The sequence below is a fragment of the Vidua macroura genome, chromosome 7, assembly GCF_024509145.1.
Source record: "Vidua macroura isolate BioBank_ID:100142 chromosome 7, ASM2450914v1, whole genome shotgun sequence".
NCBI lineage: Eukaryota > Metazoa > Chordata > Aves > Passeriformes > Viduidae > Vidua > Vidua macroura.
The window spans coordinates 32,357,596-32,376,358 of record NC_071577.1 but is presented as its reverse complement, the minus strand read 5'-3'; the positions used below and the strand labels follow the sequence as shown (position 1 = coordinate 32,376,358).

Genomic DNA, 18,763 nt, shown 5'->3' with positions numbered 1-18,763 from the left:
GAAAGCAGCTTCAGTCAGCTCCCACAGTCTGAGAAACTGTGCCTGATTGCAGGTCTGATTGCACCCACACAGTCCAAATGGAAGAGTTCTCACTGATTTCAGTGGCATTCAGCTGTCTCAGGCATTTAAATCACTACACTGCCAGTAATGAAGTAGAGGGGTATAAGATTCCTGTCAGGACAGAGGTGTTATAACACCTCTCTCTTACTCTACTCATTGACATTTAGTGGTGAGAAGTTTCTGACGAATGTGAAAAGAAATAATACTTTTTAGTTGCTTGCCTAATTTGCACCTCATGTAATGGACAATAATTGTGCATAGAAAGATCCAAGAGGCTTTACTGAGATAATTCCCAGGTTCTAGCAAAGAAAGCGAGAGGAGTCAGACCTTCATTCGATTCTGTTTGATGCCTTCTACAATCTGCTCCATCTGCCGCAAAAACTGCTCCCGAGATCCGGACGATGCCATGGCTCTGGAAAGAAGAAAATGGAACACCTGACAGGGATGTGGGACACTGTGTCCCAGCTGCTGCTGTCTTGCACATCTACCCATGTCCAAAGTTCTAATTGCTTAGTGTTTTGTGTAAAAATTCATCCTTTTAATCACTGGTACCACTGACAGTGCAGCTCTTCAGCTGTGTAAGCTACCAAAGAGATGGGCAGAGAGAGCTCAGAGCCCATCACAGGTGTGCTCCTATCAGCTCAAGTCTGTTCCTTGCTCTCATGTGCTGTACAGAAATCAACTGCTAATAACTAAATAAAAACATATTTTTTTAAGAAAAGCCTCTGTTGTGAATAGTAAGAAGGTGACTAGAGGTCTAGGAGAACAGCAAATGTACAATTTCACACTATAACAGGGAAAGCCTAGAAGTCATTTTAGACCTCAAAATCATTAGAGAAAAACAAACACTGGCTGATTCACAGACTGATCTTTGACCATGAACTTCCAAGGCAACCACAATTTTACATAGACTCCACAATATATCAAAATCTCCAAATACAGAGGTAGTTTATAATAAACATGTCTAAAATATGTCCCAGTCTTATGTTTAGTACATAATGTAATAACCACAACTCCACAAAAAGGAGGAAAATATTTAAATTAACTCCAGGAAAATTAAGACTGAATTTCCACATCTAAAGAGTCAGATACTAAAAACATATGTTGGCTATAAAAGTTATGTAATTCCAAGTCCATGAGTCTCCAAACTGGCTTAAACAGAGTTAGTAACTATTCTATAAGTCAGTTTATGACTATAAAATCTTCTAAGAAATTTTTTAGTCTCTATAACTGGTGCCCACTCCCATTTGTCCAACCAACTCTACCACTCTTTGCAACTATTATGAGATAAAGAACCATAACTTACTGGTGGAAGTTGTCATGGATAGAATTCAGTAAATTAACCTGTGAGTTGGAAAAAAAAAAATGATGAAAATACATATTTGTCTTTTCTGGTATGAGTTTTCACAGACAATAAGATTAATTTTATTTTAAAAAAATGTTACTATATAGATAATGCCCTCAAAAGTAGACAGATGTACAAAAATCACCATGAGTTTTCTTTCAGAAGGTAAACCACAATCCTTTTGATTTAGTAAAATCTATCCTACTGGTTGAATGACAGAAGCAGAAGTGTTGGACCACAACTGATATTTTTAATTTTACTGACACTCAATTATACCACTGAGAGTTTTCCAGCATGATGCCTTCCCAAACTAAAGCAATAATTTAAAATGGCCTGTACATGTGTTCAACATGTGTTGGAATTTGACATAAAAGCATGCTGGTCCAGTGTTCCAGAAACTGTTGACATGTGCACAAGCACATCACAAATAAACAGGAAAAAACCACTTTTGCCTTTGAGATGGGAACCACTCAACAGATTCTATTTCCACACAAGGGCTCTGGAGACTCCAAGCAGTGCAGGAGCAGCAGGTGAATTCCTGCACTGCTTTATTGTGCAGATGAGGTTTACAGATTCCCTACCAGCCATGCATCATTACTTTGCTTATGTGTATCTTACTGGGTGCTAAAAGGTGAACTCATGGAAAGTACAGAATGGCATTTCAGAACTGTGGCTTCTCTTACAAGACCATAACATTGCACTGAATGAAGACAAAAATAGACATTTAAAACAGCATCCCAGGAATATTTTGCTGCTTGTATAAATTCCCCCAACTAATAAAAAACTATATGGAATACATCCTATGTAACTGCCTTTGATTTTTTTCCTGTTTTTTACATATTGCTGAGAGCATTAAAATTCAACAACTGGAAATTAATGTGATCCTTTCTCTCAGCTTTGAATACATCTTGTAAGTCTCCTGTGGTTAAGCCTTCCAAGCAGTTTCTCCTTTTGATGAGTACTTGAAGAGTTCTGCACTAAGCAAACCCAAGGACTGCAAACAGAATCACCTGCCCCACTGCCACAGAAAGCTGAACTCATCTCTCCTAAATCTAAAATCCTCCACCTGAATAAGATAGCAATAAGCAGGCATGGCAGAATCTGTAGGTGTTCCTGACTTTCCCTTGGAAAATTCAAACAAATTCTGAACGGACTCCCAAGCAGCCAAGGTGCTTAAGAATTCCTGTAATTTACAGCAGTGAAATTATTGCATTACTCATCAATATTTGCCATGTTCACATCCCTGCCTCAAGATACTTTCACTAAGCCTGTGCTTGAGAACATAATTACAGTTTATACATATTTATATACATTCATGCCAGGAAAAGTAACCCTGCCCAGCAGAGCTGCACAACCATGGCATAGGAAGAGTGTGGATGTGTTACACTACAGTGAAATCAGCATACACACCCCAAAATTGAAAGATATTATGAAAAAAAATTCTTTTTAAAGCCTTTAAGAAAAACACATCTTTCTCAAAATAGGGTTAAATATGAGCCATGATCACAGAGACCTTTCATGTCAGAAGTAAAGCCTTCATAGCCTTCAATGTACAAACAATGTACAAACCTTCAATGTACAACAATTGTTACTATTGTTGTTTTAAAGCAATGATGCTCAGTGTGCTTTACAAAAGGACTGGTTTGGGGAGGTAAAAGGGGGGAAAAAAATCTCCCCAAAACCCAGGAACAAGACAAAGTGCAAGTATATTCCAGAAATCTTTGTGAAGCACAGAGGCCAAAGACATGTTTTATACACTATTAGACAATATTTACTTGCTGAAACCTTGATTCTAATTTTAAATGCATCTCAAGGAGAACACAAAAATATTATACATTTAACCAAGTTAAGATGGCATCAGAAGATATTCAGAATTCCCTCTGTGAGCCCCCCAAAGGCACTGAATTATTTTGGCCAGAGTACTCCCAGTTTATACAACAGTGAAGTAAATCTGTTCTAAATTCTGTTTCTATATTCTCTATAATCTGCTTTTTATGCCCCATTTCAAAATCAGTCTATCTATAATTTTTAAAATTTCAAGTTTGCCCTCAAAAAAAACCAAGCCAAAATTAAAACAAATCCCCCAACAAATAAATCTGTATTAAATGCTAATGTAGGGGAGAAGTTATAGTAATGTTAAGTAGTATAGCTTGTACTTCATGCAGTTTTTTAAATATGGTATATGACTTTTCTGAATGGAAAGAATGAAAACTACCTAACATGCATTAGAATCAGCTGCTTAAGGGAAGGAAATGGTTGCTCACTATCTCCAAAACAGGATGTGAAAGGGCACTGAAAAAGTGTCTTTACATAGTCAGAAATTTGACCACTGCTTGTCTCACAAACTAAAGAAATATATCTAAATAATGCAAAACTCACTAGTCTGTTCTTATTTTATTAGAATAAACAGAAATCTGAGGTATCAAAACATTTTGTATTTTAGAAGTAAAGTTGTAATTTTTATTTCCTCTTGTTTCCTCCTATTTTTCCATCTTTACTGAAATCAGACACTTGTGACTGCAAAAAAAGAAGACTGAAATCACTCAGTTTTGCCCAAGAAAGAAGTGAACTCTACATAGATGGGAAAGAGGAGGGGGAAAAAACATTCTTTCATGAAAACTACTCTTCTGACCAAGTAAAATCACCAGCAAATTAAGTATAGGAAGCTCAGACCCTGAGAACTAAATCTGATGTTGTTGACAGCAGCTTAAATTTGCTCTCCAAAGTTACTGACTGTGGTCTGGGTTGATAATAAAAGGTATTGACTAAAAAGAGAGAAAAGGGTAATTTGGTACTATGATTACAGATATTTGCTGATCAAATGTTACTTAAGTTTTGAGAGCACAGTGAGTGTTTAAACATGCTGTACTAAGAGCAATTCTTTTACAACACAGACCATTGCCCTTCCAAGATTACAAATATTCTCATGAATCAGTTGAGTTGTTCCATCTTTGTTGACAAAGACCAGTAAGTCTGCTCTGACAGGACTGAATATGGTGAAAGCCAAGCAAAAACTTTTCATTTCCTTCCCCACAGACTGAATACTTAGAAAATAGTAATAACATTTTCTTACCTCCTTTTCCAAATATACTTTCTTATCATCCAGTGTATTATAAAGAGTAAAAAACTGCTTTGTTTCTTTGTGAGTTGCTGAGACTGCAAACAAAAAAAAAAGGGGGTAGAATAATAAAAGAAGATGAGGTAAAATGGAATCTGTAAAAATACTCTGTAGGCTTTATATAACATATTTTCCACTATCAATAATGGAACACACTTGCTAACACACAGGCAGAGGGAACATCCTTTCAGAGTTTCTCTCAGCAGGATTTCCAGCTATCATCTCTTGTAAAAACAACAGAGCTCAGTGTCTAAATTAAGCCCCAGCTGCTGACAGCTCTTTCTGCCAACCCATGTTGGCACCGTCAGCTGCCTGTCTGTGCTTCCTTCCCAAGCTTTACTCTGACACCACCCAGGCAGCTGTGCTGCTCACAGTGGCCTTGCCTGTGGTGTTGGAGGGGCACAGGCTCAGCAGGAACAGGGAAGAACAGATAATTTTGGTAATACTGTGTGGAAAAAAAGTGCATTAGACTATAAATGTCAAGCTACACATGTTCAAGATCCACAACAAAGCTTTTCCTGTTTTAAAGTATTTTTATCTTCTTATAATCTATGTGTGGTGATAGAATTAAATAATACTTTCTGGTTTAGGTGGTTACAGCAGATGTTGGTCAGAGCTCAGCTGGGAAGGCAAGGCTCAGACATGCCTTCCCTTGGGGCCTACAAGATGATACTCAAAGCTGCTGAGTCTTACTCTAGTCTTTAGTTCTTCCATGCCTAAGGAAATCCAATATATTTGTGACTCCCGAAGAAAGAGTTCAACAGGCAACAAAAGTAATTCTGGCTAGAAACCACAAGCTGGAAAAAAATGTATGGGTTAAAAATGATAAACCTCGGTGAAAGTTTACTCATTAGTCTGGGATTTGCAGAACTGCTGCCAAATGAAAGAGGCCTTTCCCAAACCATTTCCTTCATGCAACTCCTTCTGCTCTTCCAGCAGTTCTGGTCACATGTCTTTCATGAGTGGATTCCACAAAACAACTCAGAAAACCTTTCAAGATTTCACCTGTGTTGGAAAGTTGTGCCAACTTATGGAGCCTTATGGGCACACACCAGAACCCATGGAGGGTAAAAGAAAGGGAGAAGAGGAAGAGGGAACCAATTGGTTCATTGATTCTCTTAAACATTTTCAATGGAAGAGGCTCAGTTAGGTCAAAACCAAAACACTGAATATTGTAACTGAAAAGGATTCTGGTACAAAAACCACAAAATCACTGAGGTTTGAAATTAGTGCTGAAGATTGTCCTGTCTAACCCCTTGAAGCAAAGTTCAAAAAAAACATGTTTTGGCAACTGAAGATCATCTGAATCCAGCTAAATGAAAAGCCTCTAAGTACCTCTAAAAACACAACAATTCACAGAAAAACTGGGTAGAGATTTCCAGCTCATTTCTCTAGAAGCTTAGCGTGTGCAATGCAGGTTCCCAACCATGACTGAACAGTGTGTTATCCTGAGATACTACTCACACTTTGTACTTTAGAAAACAAAGTCCCATAAAATTCAAAGCATCTTAAATCTGCACCCAAATCTGCACAACTCTCTTTGATGCTAGTCTCTGTTCTTCAGATATAAAGGAAGCTCCATCTTTTGAGCAGGTAGCTCTGACCAGACATGACAATTAGACATGACAGAGAATGTGCAGAAAATTTAAGGAAAAACAACAAAGCTCTTTATAGCTGGACTTGATTAAATAAACTGCATGGCACAGCAAAGAGGGGGGAAGAAGTACTGGACTTGTACTCACATCTATTCCATGTATTTAGACAATACACGTGGAGGACAGCACAGAACTGTGCCACTGGAGATGTCTCACCAGGGCAGGGGATTTGGATCCCACTCAGATAACCAGTTTGGAACTGCTCACCCTTCCAGAGCTTGCTTCACACATATATTTAATAAATGCAGAATACCTCTGAATCATTAGCTAGGTTTTCTTATGCTAACACACAAGTTAGTTAAATATACACCAGCAAGCATACTGGTCTGTTATCAGTTTAGTGGAACAACTTTGAAATTTTATTCCATTTGCACCTTTTCCTATTTTATAATTTCTGACCATAACAGCTAATGACAATTTGTATTCTGCTCCTACCAAGATATTGCAGGACTGTGTTAATATAAGATGAAAGAAACCAATCCCCTCAAGAGACTTTTTTTACTTTGTAGTTCTCGACGTAGTTTGGTTCACAACCAGTTATGTCATGTCAGTGGAAACAATAAAAGCAGTCTAATGGTAAGGCAAATTAATTAAACACGATTCAAACTTACAGCAATCTCATTTGTAAATGGTGAATTAAGGACTTCAGAACATACTGGCCATTAACCTAAATGACAGAACCTGCTGCAGACAAAATTTTTTCCAGAGATCTTGTGCATTGAGTTTCACCCTCAGGAGTATTCTTAAAGCCCAGCTTACAAAACCTTGAAAATGTGATGTATAACATGAATACCAAAAACCTTTAAAATACCACCAAATTAGTAGGTGCTGTTGTTACATGCCATATGCTTAAAATGCAATTGCCCTCCTTTCAGGGCTTTAGCCTTCAGCAGGATGGTCCTGCTTGATATACATACCCTGACTGTAAAGTTCAATAAATCTCTTCTGATACTGTGTGAGCTCAGCTCGGCTGGGTACTTCATCAATCTTGCGTTGTAAAATGGCTATTTCTCTGTTTCTTCGTGCCTGAATAGAAAGTTAGGAGGGGAGAAAACAAAGCCTCTTCTTGTTCTCTTCTTAAAATGGATGAAGCCCCCCCCCAGCGATACTTTGTTATTAAATAACTGATTTTAAAAACAAAAAGCTTTGGCTGAGGATCAATTTTTTTTTTTTTTTGCAATTGATTTGTGACAGGAAGACTTGTTAAAATTAGAACAACAAAACAAAGTATTAGAAGTTACAAGATAAGACAAACATCAACAATTTTGTACAAGTAAGGACACAAAGAGTAACTCACCAGTAGCAGGCGGATCTTCTGAAGTTTCTCTTTCTCAGCTTTGTACTGCTCTTCTATAATCTTATTTGGCTCCTGGAAGATGAGAACCCAAACCAATTGTGTATTACAGTAGCATACGAGAGCTGCAGTGCAAAAATGGGCACATTGGGTTTGTTTTCTGGTTTTGCCTATCTTTGACTCCCACAATAACACCACCATTCATTCTTTGGGTTTTTTTAAAATAATAATTCTTTATGTGTATTAAAAGCCTGACATAATTTACTCTAAACAAGGATGTTTAGATGGCTTTTAACTTTTGATATTTTACTTTTTAAGAGTTATCAATAGCTTTTGCACTGTTTTACAACAGTCACACTTTAAATGAAGATACAAATTCAAAGATTGTCAGTACCCCTTGTCTGAGTGCTTATACTTTGATTCAGTGGAGGAGTTAAGAATAAACAAGGCACCTGAACAGAACATAAACCCTATGACATGTGTTCTAAACTTCTTGCAGTGTGGGCTTCAAGGTAACTTTTTTCTTGCTAAAAAATTTAAGATTTCGGTCTGCACTTTAATGTTTTTCATGCTGTGTTGAGGAGGACAGCAGCATCATGGAAGTTGTAATCTGCCGTGTTCCAGAGGCGTGAATGCATCAAATGTTTATCCACTGAAAATAAAGTAATTGAAGCATTTCCTTTTCTGTTCATTCATTATTCATTGCCATCAGTCTGGATGCACTTGTGTTAAAGTCTAACTTCTGACAGCTGCTCACTGCATGCAGTGCACTGAGCCACTGAAAGCTCGTGCTTTTATCCTTCAGATAACCCCACTTCTAAGAAAAAAACAACCAAACCAGACATTCTTTCTGAGGAAGACGTGTTTCTGTCAGAGATATGCTTTTAGCACAACACTCAGAGATTCTTCTCTGGTACTACAAAGAAAAAAGTAAAAGGCACAAAAGCATCTACGAGCAGAGCCCCATGGAAAAGAACAGATAATGCTGTTACTGTTTGCAGACTCTTCTATTTCTAGGATTATTAGCCTGAACTGTGGCTTTACAGAGCTTTTTAAATATTCCAGCAGATACTTTAAGGCTTAGAATAATGTCCCAGAAGTCAGAAAGACTTAAACATACATTCCAAAATGCAATTTGAAAATAAGAAATTACACTTTTGCTATTACCTGTTCCTCCCCATTTTCCGCTGCTTCGGCTTTCAAAGTCTCAATATTTTGTTGTAGTCTCTCCATTTCTTCCTTTAAAAGAAACAAAAGCTGATTTTTTTTAACTAAGACCTCTTCTCTTAAGAGAGTAGGGAAGGATCTTGACAACACAACTTCTAACAAAATTTCAGAGCTGACCACACACATAATATTTAAATTTGGAAGATTAAATAGCATTCCCTGCTTAAGGGTAAGGTATCCATTAATATTCATTACATTAAACTGTCTGCTTTTATCAAACATGGGAACAGATTCATTCCTTACTTGCAAATATACCAGATCCAGCTAAGACAACTAATGAGTGACATGGAGAATGAAACAGAAGAAGCAAAGCAACATTACAACAGTGTGACATGGAAAAGTGATGTATGGCATTTGGAGAAATGAATGAACAAAAAGTTCCTTGCAAGGAAGTGTCCAGTACAATCCTTGAGAGCTTTCCCAAGAAGTACATATGGGAAAACAAGGTTCTATACTCAGTGTAGGCCTTAGAACACTATTTACTTCTTTTCATTCTATTAAATTCCATCCACTACTGTTTGAACAGAAGGAGATGAAAACACTTCTCTCTGATCCAATCTCTGGGCAATCCATAAACACAGCAGTAGCAGGACACCAAACACAGCACTTAAGCAGTGAAACTCAAACGTGCTCTGAAAACTGCAATAGCTCCATCCTGTTCTTGTCTCTTCTGGGGGCTTGCTCCAAAGGTGGGGCCTTGCTGACCCCTCCTCTTTGGCCCCCTCAGGTCACTGCTGGCTGCATGAGCCAGGCAGAGATGACCCATGCCAGGCTGTGACAGCACAGCTGGGTGTCCAGCCCAGCCCCACATGTTGGTTTTAGCAGAATGGGAATGGGAGGGAGAGGAGCCACAAGAGCCACAGCTCTGACCAGGTTAAGGCAGGTGTGGTGTCTAGGACCTGCCCTGTACTAAGGAAGGCCACACCAGCTCAGCTCCTTCCTCACTCCTCCCTGCTCCAGGGGTGCTAATACTCACTATAAACCTGGAGTCAGCAGTACCTGGGGGTGTGGGACAGATGACAGACAAGGACACACAGCACAACAACAGACCATGAAAGTCCTTATTTACCAAGTTTTAGACGACTCCTTCTAGGAGACACTGGAACTTACCCTACAATGTGCTTTGAACTCCTGCTCCTGGCTTTTTAGGTTTTCATTCATGGCCACCAGTGCTCGCAGACTCTGTAATATACTAAATTTGAAGATCCAGTAAATTATGTTATATTTTTAGTTTTTAATTTAAACAGATCGAGAATTAATATATATTAAAACAAACTTAGTTCTAAATAAATTTATAATAAAAACCTGGGTAAATTAAAACCCCAAATATCAGCACTGATATACCAAGGTCAAAATAAAGATGGAGTGTTACACTGAATATTCTGATGGCTTTGTTATGTTTTAACCTCATTACTGTGAAAATTTTTAGAGACTTCTGTTTAATTTATGTGAGATGAAGGCTTCAAATATGAACAAAATAAATCAAGAAGGCCTCATCTACTTGTCAGTTGTGTCTAGGGTTCTCCTGCTTTAAAAACCTACAATTATTTTGAACTATAGACTGACACTTTTCATTCTGACTGAATCCTATTGCAATATTTCCCAGTCTCTGGAAAGCAAGCTGGAGAATAATTTAATTTTTAAATTTTAGTTAGTTGTTAAGGTTGACAAACCAAGAAACGTTGAATGATTCATTTAAAAACCATTATTTTTCAGAATTTCAAAGGTAACAAAGGAAGAAACTTACCTAGAATCTGCTTGGGATTCTATTGTTTCTAAGGCTGCCAATTCCTTGTCCAGCTTTTCACTGTAACTCTTAACCTAAGGGTTACAATTAATAACAAATTGATACTAAATAGATTAATAATAAATTGACTGTCCCACACCATGAGATCAGTGACTTAAGCTGGCAAACATCTTCACTGTTTAATACATTCCTTCACAAACAGAATTTCTCAAAAAAAGTTTCAGCTACAAACAGCACAGAAAAAAACAAAGATTACCTCTGTTAATGTCTTTTTTGCTTTGGTACATTTTGTCTGCAGATCAGCACATTTAGCTTGCAACTGTTACAAAAGAATAAAAAAAGAGTTGGATTCTATATTCACACTAATTACACCTGTAATGGAGAACAGAGAATATTTGAGCTGTTCATAATGGTTGTCTGTCAAACAGCAGGCCAAGCATAACAAACACTGTCTTTTCCTGTCAGCTACTCCTGCATCTGAGTGCAAGAATTCTGACTGAATATTTAATTACTAATAGCAATCATTTACCACCTGATCCTTTAGGTGTATAAAGTCCCAGAATAAACAACAGCTTTTACAAAATAGAGGCCAACAGAAGGGTGACTTATTGGACAGAATCTCTTCTAAACTGCTCAAACTTTTCTAGTCTGGTTGTACTGGCCTAGTTTCACACCAGGCTTAGAATGAGTCCCATTTTATACTTCTCCAAATAAGTCAGGGCATTTCAAGACTTGCACAGAAGCACCATGGCACCAAACCACAGACACTTCCACACCAAATAACCAAGCTGCTTTATTGTTTTCTTCTGTGTAACTATGAAAAGTCTAATAAGTGAGCAAAATATTATAAACAAATATCAGATCTTTCATTTGTCAATTAATTTACAGAGGCTAATTTTAGAAGAACATCCTTCTTTAAATTCCCTATGATTTAAGGTAACATTGCAAATAGTAACAACAAAAATAGGACCTGGTTTACAAAAGTGGAGCAAAAGTGAGCAAACAAAAAATGCACATGTAGCTCAGTTCCACTTCCTTTCATGCTGCTTTAGTTTGCTGTTCACAACACAGAGCTGTGACTTAATGCTCCACTCTTCCCTTTCCACAGACAGATTTATAAAAATAAAGCTTTTTCATTGTTTTTCATAATTTTTCACTAATAAATTTTATTCTAACTAACTAAAAAAAATTATGTCTGCAGTCCACATCTCAGGAAAACTGACATGAATTGTTAGTTTTGAGAAATCTTGCCAAAACGTACTGCAGTATTGAAGCCAGAACTCCATAAATATTTTTTAAAAGACAGAGCTCTTGACTGTCACTGATTTCAAAGCTGCTTTTGGCAAGTGGTAAATAAAATTCAGCCAGGAAATTCTTACTTTAGTAAAGTGATAAAAGAATTATATTTGGCTTACAGCTGTCAGTACATTTTTTCCCCATATAAAAACACACTGAGATTGTTATGTACTGAAAACAAGCTGCACAGAATTAAAGGGCCCTCAATTGTTAAAATGGCAAAGGCATGGTCCTCACTAAAATTAAGGCTGAGCTAACTGCCCCCAGGAACACAATCTGTTCTCACAATCCAAGGGCAATGCAAGCAGAGAAATCATTGTTCAGCATGACAAATTGCTGGTGCAGAAGATAGTTTGCAGGTATTTTCTGGATGGCAAAAACTTTATGATCAACCACTTTTATCAATGTTTTCTTCTTTACTACACACACAATACTTACCTCTTCGAGGAGTTTGGTTTTTTGCAGAATCTGCTTGTTGAGGGATGCCACCTTCCTTCTGTGTTGCTGGGCAGCTCCAAGCCTTTCTGGTCGCTCCTCAGCAGAAAGCTCAGATTGCTGAAAAAACCATAACAACAGCCTTTGGACCTCACAGCATTGTTTTCTGCTTCTTCAGAAGCTCAGGAAATACCAAAGTGGGACAAACTTATGATATTCCGTATTAAGAACTGTGTCCCACTGTCCAAAAGAATGACTTACTGACTTACCTCACAGCAAAATATGGAAGCAGCTGAACAACTGAATTATACTCCAAAATTTACAAATAAAGGAAGCTAAAAGAATCAGGTGCCCTGGGACAGGTGGAAAATACTACAGTACACTAGAAGACTGACAATTTTTTTTTTTTTTTGCATCAGCATTATGGTTAAACCTGGTAGAGTTCTTCAATGGAAAAAATACAAGCATACTAAAACACCTTAAGCCGTGGTATTCACTGAACTTGTTGAATCAGAGATGTTCCACACCCCAACAAGTAGCTCCAGAATTTTCAGAAGCCTTGAACAATAGTGTATTCTGAAATAGAGGCTTGGATGCATCTCCATGCTGAATGACAATGATATACTCAGTGGTAGATGCATGTACCACTCTGGAAGGTTTTTGTGTGTGCACGTGTACTGCTGACACCAGCCTTTGAGAACTACTCCACCCAGCATGCACTGCCAAGAGTGTCTCATAAATGCATAACAGAGACAGCAATCTAGATCCAGTCTCCTCTTCTCTCTGAATTGTGAAAGCAAAGCTGACAGAAACATTCTTTATCAAACATAACATTTAGAACAGAAATTGTATATTTGCAGTAGACAAAAGAATCATTAAAAAGCAGTGAGATCTTGATCTGTAAGGGATTATTTGCCTAAAAATTATTTGTACCTTTTGGAAGTCTTTACTTTGATACTTATATCCATCTGTTTTTGTAATTTGCTTCATGCATTCAGACTTCTTTTTTTCACTTAATCCATTTTCCAATATTTCACTAGAAAACCAGTTAATTTTCAAGTACCTCAAGTGCTAATTTATAGTCTGTCAAAGACTTCAATACTAAGTGCTTTTTGAATAATTACCAAATGTTGACAACTGCTACAATGCATAATCAGCTAAAATGCTACAAGAAGTGTGATATACTCTTCACTCATATTTGCTCCTGGTTCCACTCCAGGCAGATGGGTAAGCAGCTTAATTTTAAATGAAAATAAGAGGCAAAGCCTGTCTTCCTCCTCTACATTTTCTATGTAATTTATTGAAGAGCAGCTTAATGATCTGTTATGTTTTTACATCCACAGCAAGAAAAGACCAATTCTGATGGCTTAACCCAACAATTCAGAGGCTTTCTTTGCTTTTGTTGTTAGGAAAGGAAGAAATGCCTCTAAGCAACACCTGTGACCCTGAACTACTCAACAAATACACACTCAGTCTTATTTATTCCTCTAATTATTTAGTCAAATTACATTCCTTCATCTTGTTATGCATTCCAAAACCTTATCCTTCTCACCACCACATTTAGCCTCTCACATGCATAAGATACAAATGGAGAAAAATGGAAAAGTGAGAGAAAGAAACATGAGCTAAACCAGTCTGAGACTAATGTTTGCAGAAATAGTAAAAATTCATGTAGTACAGCTTTGGCACAAAAAGGTGGATCATATTTCAAGAAGTGAACTTTATGTCTTGCTTTTTGAAAATGGGAAAGAATCATCACTCATGTCTCTGACTGTTTAAAGACGATCAATTTGCTACTCATTAATAATTTTCTGTCAGTATTTTCAGAAGGTGAGGAATGACACTACAATCCTTCTTCCAGTTCACTCAGCAGGTTAACACGGCAGCAGAATGGAGGGGTAAATGCAGAAAATTCTAAGCATTGATCTTCTGCAAAAATGCCTCTTACAAGAAAGGCCCTGGCCCATGGCAACATCAGACCTAGAATTTGCCTTGTCAGGTATCTTTACTGGGCTTGTGGATTCTATTAAGACTCTGGTAAACAAATAGGCACTATTGTGTTTCTCAGGCTATGTTCAGTTACTAGGGGCTAAGACTATTAGAATTATATCCAAACATTGCTGATGCTTGGATAAACTCTTTGATAACATCCTTAATTCTTTTCCTGGTGCATGCATACGTGCACAGAAATTCTATTTTTTTTTATCACATCCCATAGATTTGAAAAGTGATCTATTTTTGGTTTGACTTGAATCAGTTCTTACTTTGCAGAGTATTAATCACTGCTCTACTATAATAGTCAAGGTCCTGCTCTCTCCTCTCAGAACAGAAGAAATGTAACATTGAAATATGACCCTTGGGCTTCTGTTCCTCCAATCTTTTATAATAAAGAAAGGCCAAGAATTTGCTGTTGAGCTATAGGGTTTATCTCCAAAATGGGAAAGCTCCATACCTCAAATGTGTCAACAAAGAGGAAGAAATATGAGAAGACTATTGGACAAGTAAGAGCGACCTATAACTCATATCTGGCAGTGATGTATTGGATGCATTAATTGCTTGAGGAGCCAGATTTTCTTTTCACATTACTGCAAAAAAACAATCACAGCTGAACACAGTAACTGGAGCAAACACACACATTTAATTGCTTTGACTTCTCAAAGCAACAAAGGTTTGGGTTTGATGAGATGAGATTCAAAAGTTGAGATGCAGGGCATGACTGAGAACTGGAGTCCAGTGCAAACATCTGGAAATCTGAGTGAAGGAGGCCTAGACTTTTCTCTGAGCAGGTCCACAGAACTGTATTTCTGTGCTTTTTAGCACAGAACATGTTTTTCTGAACATTTAAAAGCATATCAAGAGTTTAGGCCTCTAGTTTGAATAGACAGAACTTAGGCCCCTCTTCCTCCATGAAAGCATTCAGGCAGGTGCTTAAACGCAAATTAGTCCAAATGCAATTTAGGGATATGTACTATCACACCAAAAGCCTCGGTATGATTAAGCCTCTTTAAAGTACTTTCCTGAACTCTGGCTGTGCTGCTGCCCACAGCATGTATTAAAGTGTGTTTCAAGAGAATCATGGCAATGAAGTTGGCAGGTTAAAGCCTAAATTAAAAAGCTATCAAACACGCCCACGGTTAAACCCACTTAGGTAACACACTTACCTTCTCAGCATATTCAGACACAATTTGCTTGATCTCATCTGACTGGAGCCCAACAATCTGGCCAACTGTGCTGGCTGTCAGTTTGCCCTGCAATTGTATCAAGAAAATGCTTGGAGCTTTGGAATTGCCTGTACTTTTACATGACAATATCCAATAAGTTCTAATTTTGAACACAAATTTGCACAATGAGTAAAAATCTCTAATCATAAGAAAAGTCCAGGAAACCTTCTACCTCCAAACATAATTTTGCTGATAGAAATTTCTCACTTAAATCTTTTCAGCAAATTTTTATTCATATTTCAGAAACTTTTTATTCTTTATACTGAATTTTGCATTTGCTTAATAAACCGCTAAGCATGCAGGCATGTGCAAGAATTCACCTTTAAATTGAATGCATGTATAAAACCAGTTTTCAAACAGACCTGAATTCCACAATGGATTTCAGCAGAAAGCATGTCAGTCAACTCTGAGACAAGACTAATTATTACCTTTTCTTTCACAACTCCAGCATAAACAGAAACTATGTTTAACAACTGAAATGATATCCAGTCCTTTCACCCAGAAATCAAAGAACAGACTACAAGTTCCACTATATCATTAAATACAATTAATTAAGAAAAGAAAATACATACCCAGTATTTTCTTTGTCTTAGACTAATGTTGTTGTATTTATAAGTGCTTTGAAAAGAACCTTGAAAGGCACAGTTTTCCAGCAATCTCCTCAGTAATTCTCTGAATAATTTCACAAGCTGAATAAAGATAGTGCATCTTGGGTAGCTGCAGAGTGATATCTTTCCCCTGAAATTCTTGTGAAAACCACTTGGAAGAGGCATTTGTTTATACTGTCATTATAATTTCAAGGCAAATGATGAACTAATTAGCCTTGTAAAATTTACTGTCTTCCTAATTCAACCATTTTTATGCACTCTCCTTATGAAAATTTAAACACAGTCATTCCATGACTTCAGACCCAAATCAGCAGTCTGATTTTAAGAATAATTGCCACAATCAACCATAATTTAAACAAAGCTGTATCAGTTTTAAATGCTACTGACCTCTTCTGTTGCCATTGCAGCCATTCCAGTCATCAGAGTTTTAATGCGAAGCTACAGCAAAATATGAAGAATTATACACAATTTAACTGCTATAATTTAGCTATGTTTCTGCCAGGGACACATACATATAATTAGTATCATATAATGGGTATTTTAAAACATGTAATAGGGCACTAAATCTGTGAAAAGAAGAGGCAGCTAAAGCTACCAAATTTGAAGTTACCAATTTAAAGTAAACTTTCACTCAGACTATTCAGCTCCCACTGCCAACCAAAACTCAATCTTTTAAACAAATGCTCAGATTCAAGGGAAAAAAAAAAAGAGGTTTTGAGTGTTAAACAAGCATTAATTTTGTGCATCAGTTTCAGGCTCTGTATTCTCCTGTGGGAAGCAACTCTCACTTCAACTAACCAAGGAAATTTTCCTTCTTTTGGAGAACGACTGGGCAGTGAAAATTGCTGGTCTCTCCCCCAGGTTATTAACTCCCATGCCTACTGTGTCTGGGGCTCACCTCTTCAGCAGCCTGAAGGTCATCTTCATCACAAGGCTCAGCTTTCCCTGCTGTGGCAAGCCCAGGAGGTAGCACTGCTTTTTTATCTTCAGCCTTTTAAAGAAAAATTAAGACATTATTATACCTAGTTCCAATATTCTAAGGTGTTAAGAAAGACGTCAAGGAGAAAACTGGAATGTAGCTGTTCTGTTTATAAGAATACATTTCAGCTACTGGAACATCCTCACCCTCCAAATCATGCCAATTGAAATGTAAGCCTTTCTGATTTCTCACAAGTATTCCGACTTTGTCTCTGGCTTCCTATGGACTTATCTGGTCTGAAGATTCCTTATTCCACAGCCTTCTGAGAGCTGCCAGCCTCAGGAGACAACCCAGATTATGATGCCTACTACACAGGACAAGACTGATTTTTTTTTTTTTTTTTAATAAATCATTTTTGTAACTTAATATTGGTGTAACAAACATAAACATAAAAATTGCAAACATGCCTGGTTCAGTTAGAAGAATTTGTACCACTGACAAAGAGAGCTGGGGACAGCCAGACTCGATTTCCAGGTTACCCTACCACACCACTAACATATTTCACTGTCCACTTCTGCCTTACTGAAGCTCAGCTGCCACAGCAGTCACGATGAACATCTAATATACAATAACCCAAAGGCAACAGAATTTTTGAAGAAACAAAATGAACTCTATAAGCATGACTAGTGGTTACTCTGAGGCGAAAACAGGCATGCCTAGATTGCAAAATATCTCTATTTATAAAAACTTAAATGTGACATTTGTATGTGGAATATTGAGATAATGAAGAAGAGCAACTTTAATCTACTCAATGTATTGCTGGGTCCATGATGTGTTTAATGCATTATCTTCATTATCTCTGTCTGTAATAAAAGCTTGTAGCCAAATTAATATCTGCACTGAAATCACAAAACTGCAGGCACCCTGCATTTTATGGACATTTTAAGATCCCATAATCATCAAAAGCATAGAAAGGATACTAATTTTCAAGAAGGATGTTTTATTTATAATTTTATTTATTTATAGGTTTCTCTATCACATTAAACAAAGTGTTTTGTAATAAATGTCTACAATATTTCTTACCAAGTTTAATGGTTTTTTGAAAAGAAAGACCCTTTAATGATCACATTATGGAACATTCAGTTAAAAGATACTGAACAGACAAAATATGTCACTACCTAACAGTAAAAGTCAAACCAAAACAAACACAATGCCCAAATCCTCTTTCTTCTAAACAAAAAATAAGTTTGTAAAATATGATCTGTGAGCAGAGATGAAGGAAATCCTTTAAAAAGTATAATCAATTCCACCTTTCATGGCATGCAGATTTTTAGTTCCAGTTAGCCATTTTTAAAATCTGTTAATAGTGGATGTTATAGCTGTTTATTCTGCTGTATTCTTTTAAGATTTAACAGTAACCAACACTTCAACAATGCAGTTCTTCCCACAATTTGAATATTTTAAATTAGTATATTTTTACCTGTTCTGTTTTGCCTGCTTGTCTGCTAAATCCGTATCTCCTAAAAGAACAATAGTAATATAAAGGAAAAATACTGTTGTTTATGACTTCCACAAATACATTAAGTTTTTATCAATTTTCAACATAAGATATGCAACAAGGGCCAGGATCAATTTAGTTTTGAAATGTTTCAAGTAAACGAAATAAGCAAGTACTGGAGCATATTTATAGAATGGTTTCAGATCCATCATCCGAATATTCCATATTCCTTCCATCAACATTTGCAAATCTTGACTTTCCATAAAATACTGTCATGGAAAGTTCATGAGAGGAAAAAGCAATGCCCTCTTCCCATTTGAAAATTAATCCTGAGCTATTA

At 37.0% G+C, this 18,763-nt stretch overlaps 1 protein-coding gene across 1 annotated transcript in view; it reads right to left on the bottom strand.

Annotated features, from left to right (window-relative positions):
- The window catches only part of CCDC93 (coiled-coil domain containing 93), a 35,179-nt gene that overhangs the window by 2,733 nt on the left and 13,683 nt on the right, over positions 1-18,763 (bottom strand). Inside the window, exons 8-21 of the mRNA XM_053982573.1 lie at positions 18,406-18,445; positions 16,905-16,997; positions 16,394-16,444; positions 15,339-15,425; positions 12,181-12,297; positions 10,703-10,765; positions 10,447-10,520; positions 9,810-9,891; positions 8,640-8,711; positions 7,476-7,547; positions 7,096-7,204; positions 4,479-4,561; positions 1,367-1,404; positions 388-472 (exon numbers count right to left, since the gene is read on the bottom strand). Coding sequence (XP_053838548.1) covers positions 388-472; positions 1,367-1,404; positions 4,479-4,561; positions 7,096-7,204; positions 7,476-7,547; positions 8,640-8,711; positions 9,810-9,891; positions 10,447-10,520; positions 10,703-10,765; positions 12,181-12,297; positions 15,339-15,425; positions 16,394-16,444; positions 16,905-16,997; positions 18,406-18,445 — 1,066 coding nt within the window. The remainder of the gene's footprint in view (positions 1-387; positions 473-1,366; positions 1,405-4,478; positions 4,562-7,095; positions 7,205-7,475; positions 7,548-8,639; positions 8,712-9,809; positions 9,892-10,446; positions 10,521-10,702; positions 10,766-12,180; positions 12,298-15,338; positions 15,426-16,393; positions 16,445-16,904; positions 16,998-18,405; positions 18,446-18,763) is intronic.